Genomic DNA, 12,547 nt, shown 5'->3' with positions numbered 1-12,547 from the left:
CCGCACAGAGGCTCGGCGCCGAGCAGCACTCACCAGCCGGAGAGGCTTGTCTGCTCGGCGGGCGGGGCTGGGAGCTGAGGCTTGGGTTTCGGTTTCGGCTGGATCGCAGGGAGAGGACTGGGGCTGGCGGCGTGAACACAGCCTGAAGGGGTTAGCGCACCACAGCTGGCTGGTAGGGAGTCTGGGAAAAAGTCTGCAGCTGCCGAAGAGGCAAGAGACTTTTTCTTGCCTCTTTGTTTCGTGGCGCGCAAGGAGAGGGGATTCAGAGTGCCGCCTAAACGAACTCCAGAGAAAGGCGTGAGCCGCGGCGATCACCGCAGACCCCACAGCAACAGGGGCGCAGAGGAAAAAACGGAGAGACTCCCGCACAGAGGCTCGGCGCGGAGCAGCACTCACCAGCCCGAGAGGCTTGTCTGCTCGGCGGGCGGGGCTGGGAGCTGAGGCTTGGGTTTCGGTTTCGGCTGGATCGCAGGGAGAGGACTGGGGCTGGCGGCGTGAACACAGCCTGAAGGGGTTAGCGCACCACAGCTGGCTGGTAGGGAGTCTGGGAAAAAGTCTGCAGCTGCCGAAGAGGCAAGAGACTTTTTCTTGCCTCTTTGTTTCGTGGCGCGCAAGGAGAGGGGATTCAGAGTGCCGCCTAAACGAACTCCAGAGAAAGGCGTGAGCCGCGGCGATCAGCACGGACCCCAGAGACGGGCGTGAGACGCTGGGGCTGCTGCTGCCGCCTCCAAAAAGCCTGTGTGTGAGCACAAGTCACTCTCCACATCGCCCCTCCCGGGAGCCTGTGCAGCCCGCCACTGCCAGGGTCCCGTGATCCGGGGACAAGTTCCCCGGGAGAACGCACTGCCCGCCTCAGGCTGGTGCAACATCACGCCGGCCTCGGCCGCCGCAGGCTCACCCCGCCTCCTCTGTACACCTCCCTCCCCGCGGCCTGAGTGAGCCAGAGCCCCCGAAGCAGCTGCTCCTTTAACCCCGTCCTGTCTGTGCGGGGAATAGACGCCCTCAGGCGACCTACACGCAGAGGCGGGTCCAAATCCAAAGCTGAACCCCAGGAACTGTGCGAACAGGGAAGATAAGGGGAAATCTCTCCCAGCAGCCTTAGAAGCAGCGGATTAAAACTCCACAAACAACTTGATGTGCCTGCATCTGGTGAATACCTGAATAGACAACGAATCATCCCAAATTCAGGAGGTGGACTTTGGGAGCAGGATATATTAATTTTTCCCATTTTCCTTTATTTGTGAGTGTATATGTATATGCTTCTGGGTGCGATTTTGTCTGTATAGCTTTGCTTTACAATAGCTTTATTTTACTTCACTATATTATAGCCTCTTTCTTTCTTTCTTTCTTTCTTTCTATTTTTTCTCCCTTTTACTCTGAGCCGTGTGGACGAAAGGCTCTCGGTGCTCCAGCCAGGCATCAGGGCCGTGCCTCTGAGGTGGGAGAGCCAACTTCAGGACACTGGTCCACAAGAGACCTCCCAGCTTCACGTAATACCAAACGGCAAAAATCTCTCAGAGATCTCCATCTCAACATCAAGACCCAGCTTCACTCAACGACCAACAAGCTACAGTGCTGGACACCCTATGCCAAACAACTAGCAAGACAGGAACACAGCCCCATCCATTAGCAGAGAGGCTGCCTAAAATCATAATAAGGCCACAGACACCCCAAAATACACCACCAGACGTGGACGTGCCCACCAGAAAGACAAGATCCAACCTCATCCACCAGAGCTCAGGCACTAGTTCCCTCCACCAGGAAGCCTACACAACCCACTGAACCAACCTTAGCCACTGGGGACAGATACCAAAAACAACAGGAACTACGAACCTGCAGCCTGTGAAAAGGAGACCCCAAACACAGTAAGATAAGCAAAATGAGACGACAGAAAAACACACAGCAGATGAAGGAGCAGGGTCAGAACATACCAGACTTAACAAATGAAGAGGAAATAGGTAGTCTACCTGAAAAAGAATTCAGAATAATGATAGTAAGGATGATCCAAAATCTTGGAAATAGAATAGACAAAATGCAAGAAACATTTAACAAGGACGTAGAAGAACTAAAGAGGAACCAAGCAATGATGAAAACCACAATAAATGAAATTAAAAATACTCTAGATGGGATCAATAGCAGAATAACTGAGGCAGAAGAAAGGATAAGTGACCTGGAAGATAAAATGGTGGAAATAACTACTGCAGAGCAGGATAAAGAAAAAAGAATGAAAAGAACTGAGGACAGTCTCAGAGACCTCTGGGACAACATTAAACGTGCCAACATTCGAATTATAGGGGTCCCAGAAGAAGAAGAGAAAAAGAAAGGGACTGAGAAGATATTTGAAGAGATTATAGTTGAAAACTTCCCTAATATGGGAAAGGAAATAGTTAATCAAGTCCTGGAAGCACAGAGAGTCCCATACAGGATAAACCCAAGGAGAAACACACCAAGACACATATTAATCAAACTGTCAAAAATTAAATATAAGGAAAACATATTAAAGGCAGCAAGGGAAAAAAAACAAATAACACACAAGGGAATCCCCATAAGGTTAACATCTGATCTTTCAGCAGAAACTCTGCAAGCCAGAAGGGAGTGGCAGGATATACTTAAAGTGATGAAGGAGAAAAACCTGCAACCAAGATTACACTACCCAGCAAGGATCTCATTCAGATTCGATGGAGAAATTAAAACCTTTACAGACAAGCAAAAGCTGAGAGAGTTCAGCACCACCAAACCAGCTTTACAACAAATGCTAAAGGAACTTCTCTAGGCAAGAAACACAAGAGAAGGAAAACACCTACAATAACAAACCTAAAACATTTAAGAAAATGGGAATAGGAACATACATATCGATAATTACCTTGAATGTAAATGGATTAAAAGCTCCCACCAAAAGACACAGGCTGGCTGAATGGATACAAAAACAAGACCCATATATATGCTGTCTACAAGAGACCCACTTCAGACCTAGAGACACATATAGACTGAAAGTGAGGGGATGGAAAAAGATATTCCATGCAAATGGAAATCAAAAGAAAGCTGGAGTAGCAATTCTCATATCAGACAAAATAGACTTTAAAATAAAGACTATTACAAGAGACAAAGAAGGACACTATATAATGATCAAGGGATCGATACAAGAGGAAGGTATAACAATTGTAAATATTTATGCACCCAACATAGGAGCACCTCAATACATAAGGCAAATACTAACAGCCATAAAAGGGGAAATCGACAGCAACACAATCATAGTAGGGGACTTTAACACCCCACTCTCACCAATGGACAGATCATCCAAAATGAAAATAAATAAGGAAACACAAGCTTTAAATGATACATTAAACAAGATGGACTTAATTGATATTTATAGGACATTCCATCCAAAAACAACAGAATACACATTTTTCTCAAGTGCTCATGGAACATTCTCCAGGATAGATCATATCTTGGGTCACAAATCAAGCCTTGGTAAATTTAAGAAAATTGAAATCGTATCAAGTATCTTTTCCGACCACAACGCTATGAGACTAGATATCAATTACAGGAAAAGACCTGTAAAAAATACAAACACATGGAGGCTACACAATACATTACTTAATAACGAAGTGATCACTGAAGAAATCAAAGGGGAAATCAAAAAATACCTAGAAACAAATGACAATGGAGATACGACGACCCAAAACCTATGGGACGCAGCAAAAGCAGTGCTAAGAGGGAAGTTTATAGCAATACAAGCCTACCTCAAGAAACAGGAAACATCTCGAATAAACAACCTAACCTTGCACCTAAAGCAATTAGAGAAAGAAGAACAAAAAAACCCCAAAGCCAGCAGAAGGAAAGAAATTATAAAGATCAGGTCAGAAATAAATGAAAAAGAAATGAAGGAAACAATAGCAAAAATCAATGAAACTAAAAGCTGGTTCTTTGAGAAGATAAACAAAATTGATAAACCATTAGCCAGACTCATCAAGAGAAAAAGGGAGAAGACTCAGATCAATAGAATTAGAAATGAAAAAGGAGAAGTAACCACTGACACTGCAGAAATACAAAAGATCATGAGAGATTACTACAAGCAACTCTATGCCAATAAAATGGACAACCTGGAAGAAATGGACAGATTCTTAGAAATGCACAAACTGCCGAGACTGAACCAGGAAGAAATAGAAAATATGAACAGACCAATCACAAGCACTGAAATTGAAACTGTGATTAAAAACCTTCCAACAAACAAAAGCCCAGGACCAGATGGCTTCACAGGTGAATTCTATCAAACATTTAGAGAAGAGCTAACACCTATCCTTCTCAAACTCTTCCAAAATATCGCAGAGGGAGGAACACTCCCAAACTCATTCTACGAGGCCACCATCACCCTGATACCAAAACCAGACAAAGATGTCACAAAGAAAGAAAACTACAGGCCAATATCACTGATGAACATAGATGCAAAAATCCTCAACAAAATACTAGCAAACAGAATCCAACAGCACATTAAACGGATCATACACCATGATCAAGTGGGGTTTATCCCAGGAATGCAAGGATTCTTCAATATACGCAAATCAATCAATGTGATACATCATATTAACAAACTGAAGGAGAAAAACCATATGATCATCTCAATAGATGCAGAGAAAGCTTTCGACAAAATTCAACACCCATTTATGATAAAAGCCCTGCAGAAAGTAGGCATAGAGGGAACTTTCCTCAACATAATAAAGGCCATATATGACAAACCCACAGCCAACATTGTCCTCAATGGTGAAAAACTGAAACCATTTCCACTAAGATCAGGAACAAGACAAGGTTGCCCACTCTCACCACTATTATTCAACATAGTTTTGGAAGTGTTAGCCACAGCAATCAGAGAAGACAAAGAAATAAAAGGAATCCAAATCGGAAAAGAAGAAGTAAAGCTGTCACTATTTGCAGATGACATGATACTATACATAGAGAATCCTAAAGATGCTACCAGAAAACTCCTAGAGCTAATCAATGAATTTGGTAAAGTAGCAGGATACAAAATTAATGCACAGAAATCTCTTGCATTTCTATACACTAATGACGAAAAATCTGAAAGTGAAATTAAGAAAACACTCCCATTTACCATTGCAACAAAAAGAATAAAATATCTAGGAATAAACCTACCTAAGGAGACAAAAGACCTGTATGCAGAAAATTATAAGACACTGATGAAAGAAATTAAAGATGATACAAATAGATGGAGAGATATACCATGTTCCTGGATTGGAAGAATCAACATTGTGAAAATGACTCTACTACCCAAAGCAATCTACAGATTCAATGCAATCCCTATCAAACTACCACTGGCATTTTTCACAGAACTAGAACAAAAAATTTCACAATTTGTATGGAAACACAAAAGACCCCGAATAGCCAAAGCAATCTTGAGAACGAAAAATGGAGCTGGGGGAATCAGGCTCCCTGACTTCAGACTATATTACAAAGCTTCAGTAATCAAGACAGTTTGGTACTGGCACAAAAACAGAAATATAGATCAATGGAACAGGATAGAAAGCCCAGAGATAAACCCACACACATATGGGCACCTTATTTTTGATAAAGGAGGCAAGCATATACAGTGGAGAAAAGACAGCCTCTTCAATAAGTGGTGCTGGGAAAATTGGACAGGTACATGTAAAAGTATGAAAATAGAACACTCCCTGACACCATGCACAAAAATAAACTCAAAATGGATTAAAGACCTAAGTGTAAGGGCAGACACTATCAAACTCTTAGAGGAAAACATAGGCAGAACACTCTATGACATACATCACAGCAAGATTCTTTTTGACCCAGCTCCCAGAGAAATGGAAATAAGAACACAAATAAACAAATGGGACCTAATGAAACTTAAAAGCTTTTGCACAGCAAAGGAAACCATAAACAAGACCAAAAGACAACCATCAGAATGGGAGAAAATATTTGCAAATGAAGCAACTGACAAAGGATTAATCTCCAAGATTTACAAGCAGCTCATGCAGCTCAATAACAAAAAAACGAACAACCCAATCCAAAAATGGGCCGAAGACCTAAATAGACATTTCTCCAAAGAAGATATACAGATGGCCTACAGACACATGAAAGAATGCTCAACATCATTAATCATTAGAGAAATGCAAATCAAAACTACAATGAGATATCATCTCACACCGGTCAGAATGGCCATCATCAAAAAATCTAGAAACAATAAATGCTGGAGAGGGTGTGGAGGAAAGGGAACACTCTTGCACTGTTGGTGGGAATGTAAATTGATACAGCCACTATGGAGAACAGTATGGAGGTTCCTTAAAAAACTACAAATAGAACTACCATACGACCCAGCAATCCCACTACTGGGCATATATCCTGAGAAAACCATAGGTCAAAAAGAGTCATGTACCAAAATGTTCATTGCAGCTCTATTTACAATAGCCAGGACATGGAAGCAATCTAAATGTCCATCGACAGATGAATGGATAAAGAAGATGTGGCACATATATACAATGGAATATTACTCAGCCATAAAAAGAAATGAAATGGAGGTATTTGTAATGAGGTGGATGGAGTTAGAGTCTGTCATACAGAGTGAAGTAAGTCAGAAAGAGAAAAACAAATACAGTATGCTAACACATATATACGGAATCTAAGGGGAAAAAAAAAAAAAAAAAAAAAAAAAGGCCATGAAGAACCTAGTGGCAAGACGGGAATAAAGACACAGACCTACTAGAGAATGGACTTGAGGATATGGGGAGGGGGTGGGGTGAGATGTGACAGGGTAAGAGAGTGTCATGGACATATATACACTACCAAATGTAAAATAGATAACTAGTGGGAAGCAGCCGCATAGCACAGGGAGATCAGCTCGGTGCTTTGTGACCACCTAGAGGGATGGGATGGGGAGGGTGGGAGGGAGGGAGATGCAAGAGGGAAGAGAAATGGGAACATATTGTATATGTATAACTGATTCACTTTGTTATAAAGCAGAAGCTAACACACCATTGTAAGGCAATTATACTTCAATAAAGATGTTAAAAAAAAAAAAAAAAAGCAAGGTAGAGGAACGTATGCATAATATATTATGCTACACTTACTCACGGGCTGAGACTGGGGAATATAAATATAAATACATACATACACACATGAACACACATATCTATCTATATAGATATACACATGTATGTCTATTTGTATGTTTATATATACACACAGACATACATATACATATGCACATGTATAGACACACCAAAAAAACCTTATTTTTTTTGGAATATGAAGGATTAAACCATAAAATATAAATTTTAAAAAAGTATTACATACAGCCAGGAAAGAGAAAAAAATATAGAGCGGACAGGGGAAGAAGCTAAATTTCTTGAACATACCTTGTTTTGTAGATTTGGCTTTGGAACCATCTTATACATGATGGTAAAACAAAATTAAATCAAAAAAACAATTGTAAAGCAATCCCTAAATATCAAAAGCAAAATTCGATTATGTGTTAATGTTATAGCATAACCATTCAGAGAAGAATTATTTGAAACACAAGAGTTGAACTGTAGAACTCAAGTGGAATATATAAGCCTAAAGACAAAAAGAACTTCAAAGAAAGCTCAAACTGTTTTCAGTAAAAATATTTTAATTATAACATGAATATTTATATTCTTAAACTATTAGATATTATATAGGACAAAACAGGTAAGCAATTATGTTAGTATCTTTGGGAATCAACATTTTTGAAATAAGTGAAAAGAGGTGTTAACTACAGAATTAAAGAAATACAGCCTTGTAATTCTACATCTGAATTGGAAATTGTTGTACAAATTTATGATTTAGTTTCCCTTAAAAAAAAAAAGACTTTCCTATATCTGTCCACTGAAAAATCCTAGAAACGATGAGTGACAACCATCAATAAATGTTAAGCACTTCTAGTACCACATTGTGGACTCATTGTAGAAAGGCTCCCTTTCATCTGTCAATCTGGAGCAGAAATTAGATAAAATAAGCCTGGAACATTTGTCATGCCACAGAGCAGGAAGCTATCCAGAGACCTCTGGGGTCATGCCAAATGGTCTCATGAACAAACTTAAATAGGTTCCCTCCCATAGGCTAAAGTTGGGATACTTTAGGCATCAATAAGAATTAATCAATATAGTTCACAGCAATACTAAGAATTAAAAAAAAAGTCCTCATTGGTCACATATAGAGGAATTTATTATTTTGAAAAATGGTAAATATGATAAAAAAAAATCAAACATTTCAACTTGCCTTGTCTGGACAAACTGTATCTCAGAATAAATAACTACCTAATGTGAAGAAGAATATTTCTCTCTGTAGAAGTATTCTCACAAGTAAATGAAGAAGCAATGATAGCATGATAATATCACTATTTTAAGACCCTTAATAAAATAATATATCTAGGTAGTTGTCATCAATGGTCACTAATACCCCAAAAGACAGAACTTGACAATGTGTGCCTCTTGATGGAATTAATGCCACCACCTATGAACCTCATACCAATTCAAGATACCACCAGATCATACTTCTATATTCAATTCCAGCTTACAGAAATCAGGAAATAAAGGTGGAGAGATGAACATGTTACATGACACCACAGGGATTTAATTAGCTTATACAGTGTGTGGAAACTTCTATAGGACAAAGGAGTCAGTTTATTGAATAAATTCCATGGATGGATGGATGGATAGGAGGGAGGGGGAGAGAGAGAGGGAATAAGAGAGGAAGAGAGGGAGGAAGGGAAGAAGTAAAAGGAAGGGGAGAATTTATAGATTAAAAAAATTTAAGAGACATATTAAAGAATTATATTATTTTAAAAGTCCTTAGAGATACACCAAAACATATATGGATGAACTGATGTGACGTCTGGGAGGAGAGAAAGTAGATATGGGTAGGGATGAGATAAAATTGGTCATGAGTTAAAACTGTTAAAGATAGGTGGTGGGAACATGAGATTTTTTAAAAATACTTTTCTATTTTTGTATATGTTTAAACTTGTCCAAAAAAAAAAGATACTGGCTACTAGTCTAAGATATTTGCACACTGAATTGTAAAGTATATGAAAATGATGAAGACTATTGATTGGATTACAGGATTATATACAAAAATCACTCAAAGAATTATTCCAATCCATGCTATAAACTAAACTGTTGTGTACTTATGTACCGGTACTCATTCTTCAAAAAAAATTGACTGTTGAACGCAAAGAGGAAAATCTAATTAATAAAGCATGGAATTTTCACTTTTTTCCTTAAGTAATCCAAATACACTCTCAAATGCCTCTTACAGTAACATTAATGATTGTATTAATTCTTCTTTTAAGCTATACAAACACTTTGATTACATCTAGAGGAAAGAGGTAAAGAGAAATGGCTTCTGCTTAAACACACACACAAACAGAAAGCAGAATTTGGGAGTAACTAACACTCAAAGTGATGCTTAGATGACAGAGTTCATAATATTAATTCCATTATTATTTTCTCAAAAAGGAATCAATGTGAGGCAAAACATGATACCCTTGTTGAAATCTGTATCACCTACCTACCTTATTATCCAGTTTTCTTGCTTCCATTTCAAACAAGACAGCTCTGTTATCCTTTATTTCTTCAGCTGAAATCTATGAGTAGACAAGGTAAGTGAAAGAAAATGTTTTGGGGATTTTGATATACTCAGGAAGTACTGAATTATTCTGTTATCTAATGGTATATAAAGTCTATACTAATATAAGTGAATTCTAAAAGGTTTAATAACAAAATGGTACCATTAAGAAAGATTTATCACTATTTCTTTTATGCATGTGAAATAAATATTTTCCCAAAATATGCCTAGTCTGCATTATGCAACTTCCTTTTCAATGTTGTTGCCCAAACTGGATCTTCCCTCTTCCAGTGAAAAATCAAAGCCCTGGAAGATTGCACAACACTAGTGAGAGCTCTCCAAACATTGAGAAGCATGAGCAAATCACACACTATAAATTCAAATATCGGATCAATATTTTTCATCCAAGGTAACTGACTTATTCTACTTAAAAATAAATTCCAGGCTATCATGACCCCAAAAGCAATAAAGCTAACTACTGATAATGATCTCTGTCCCACACACAGAAGTCAACACCCTCAAAAGACTGAACATTCTTATGCCTCAGGAATCTAAACTAGGGCAAAACAGCTGCTCAGAGAAATGTGTTTGATAATCGTAATAATCTTCAAACATGGCTTTCTCAGAGAGCCAGCCTTCTCAGGCAGAGCTAAAGTAAAACAACTATCTCTTCAGGCAGTGACTACCTGGACAGAAACTCTAGAAGATAAAATATGTAAAAGCATGGCATTATATAATTTGAAATCTGAAACAAGATAATGCATATATTCATTTGCCCAGGTCCAGTAATCAGCAATGGAAAATTTGGACAGCAAAGTGCAAGCACAAAAGAAACATGGTTAAGAGTTAAGAGGTTCAATGGCCATGTCATAATACGAGATCATTCTGGAATCAAAACCATTACGGAAAGTCTCTGCCATGTTTGCTTTGTTGAGAGCCAAACTGATCCATTCAGATTATTAAGTAATTTCTTTCTCACTTGGGAATTTACGCTTCCATCGGGGACAGGCAAGCATTACCAAGATGTGCCTGACTCTATAGGCAACTTAAAAAACTCAAAGAAGGGATTCCCACACTGCATTTTTCTTTCTTTTTGGCACAACACAGTTTCCAGTTGTGATCACTTTAAGGCAAGGCAACATTTGGGATCAAACGATAAAGCACAGCTGTGGAATATCTGTCTGATATATACAGTTTTAGCATGTCCTATAATGCTAAATCTTCGGAGGAAAAAAGACAAATATCTTATCGTTACCGTAATGCTTCCTTTCCCTGCAGGTCTGCCATTTTTAAGCACCAGTGGTCGAGTTAGTTTCTTACTGGAAACAATCTGTTAAAATTGGAAAGTGATAGATAGAAAGAGCTATTTCACTTCAACATGTGAATGTTTAGACTGAATGGTTTCAAAAAGGGTTGAGTATAAAGTTCACTTAAAGTCATCAGAAATGGAAACATTAAGTCCATTCCTTAAAGACTTAGAGATTATAAAATGCATCTACACCCACTGAAAAAGATTTCCAAGGAGCCAATCCTGATAGATAAAATCTCCCCACCCACTAGTTTCTTTATCGACTACTTCAAAGTTAAATCCTTCCTTGTAATGAAAAAAGAGGGCCAGATTCTCATCACATATACAAATCACTGAGCTGAAATGAAACCCCTGTAGGTAAAAGGTGGGTCTTAGAATACTCAATAAATGGGATTCAATTTTTCAGCTGACACGTAACTTCAGTATATAATCCCCACAAGATATCATTTTGATTAAAATCATATAGTAGACCTAGGTACTCTCAAATAGATATATTTCTCAAATTTATTATAATTTTAGATACAGTCTGATTTTTTTCCAAACAATAAATACTTCTTTAATTTTCTCTTTGATACTATTTATCAAAGTTTGAGAAAACTGATCAGCTCCATGTTGTCCTTGAGACACAGGAAATACCATGATCTCCAAAAAATTCAACACTAAAAAATAAACTCATAAAAGACAAATCTTACAAATAGATGTCACCCACTGAAAAAAAATGACTCCTCCCTCCTGAAGCCTTCCCCATTCTATCATAAATGGTCATGATCTCTCCTTACAAGTCAAACTGAGCTAGAAGCACAACGGTGAGCCCACAGACACACCCCTGCTCTGACCCAACCTGTCATAGCCTAGAAAGACAGACAATTAAGCAACTACAATAAAATATGGTGAGTGTTAAGGTAGAAGCGGTAGAGAGGACCAAGCGAGCACATGGAGGTGATCCAAACTACTCTAGGGCATCAGAGAAGGCTTGCTAGGGGGAGTAAGGTCTATACCTAAGGTTAGAGGAGGAGCAAGCCAGGTAAAGGGATGGTGCTGGGGCGGGGGTGGTCAAGGGGCACCAGTCATGCTAGTTAGAGCATCAGAGAAGCTACTGTTACTTTGACAGCATTTATGACTTAAACATAAGAACAATAACGTACTGAAATCTGTAAACAGCAGACAAGCAGTTAGAGCAATGGTATTATTTATTGAAATGTTGAATGAAACACCCATACACACATGGTCCCTACCCTCATGAAAAATAAGATAAATTCTATAATGTTCCAGCCAAACATACTAATATATGAACTCAGTCTTTAAAGTGATTACAGTGCTTTTCAACTTTAGCAATTAAACTAATGAGCACTTATCAGAAACACCCAATTCTTTGGTTCAAATTTAGACAAAACATTTATACTATATATACTCACTTGTCCAAGGGTACATTCACATTCTCCTAAGAAGTCGTCATCACTCAGCTCGATAGTTTTGTTGTCAATGTCATAAATCCCAAATTTCAATTTCTGAACCACTTCAAAGTAGTAATCAATAATAAATGTCTTGGAAAATTTGGGATTCAAGCAATTCTTAATCCTCTCTGTGCGCTCAACCTATATTCACTCCCCCAAAATAAAAAAGTTT

At 38.7% G+C, this 12,547-nt stretch overlaps 1 protein-coding gene across 6 annotated transcripts in view; it reads right to left on the bottom strand.

Annotated features, from left to right (window-relative positions):
• The window catches only part of CPNE3 (copine 3), a 51,987-nt gene that overhangs the window by 25,768 nt on the left and 13,672 nt on the right, over window positions 1–12,547 (bottom strand). For 4 of the 6 annotated variants that reach the window (XM_082433998.1, XM_082433997.1, XM_082433994.1 and 1 more), the window contains 3 exons: window positions 12,337–12,516; window positions 10,868–10,942; window positions 9,560–9,631 (listed from right to left, as the gene is read on the bottom strand). In XM_082433998.1, coding sequence (XP_082290124.1) covers window positions 9,560–9,631; window positions 10,868–10,942; window positions 12,337–12,516 — 327 coding nt within the window. Of the gene's footprint in view, window positions 1–9,559; window positions 9,632–10,867; window positions 10,943–12,336; window positions 12,526–12,547 lie in introns of all 6 variants that reach the window. The other 2 variants (XM_082433996.1, XM_082433999.1) reach the window with 2 other exon arrangements.

This window comes from Balaenoptera physalus, assembly GCF_965194825.1.
Source record: "Balaenoptera physalus genome assembly, chromosome: 17".
Taxonomy (NCBI): Eukaryota; Metazoa; Chordata; class Mammalia; order Artiodactyla; family Balaenopteridae; genus Balaenoptera; species Balaenoptera physalus.
This window is presented reverse-complemented; position numbering and strand designations above follow the sequence as displayed.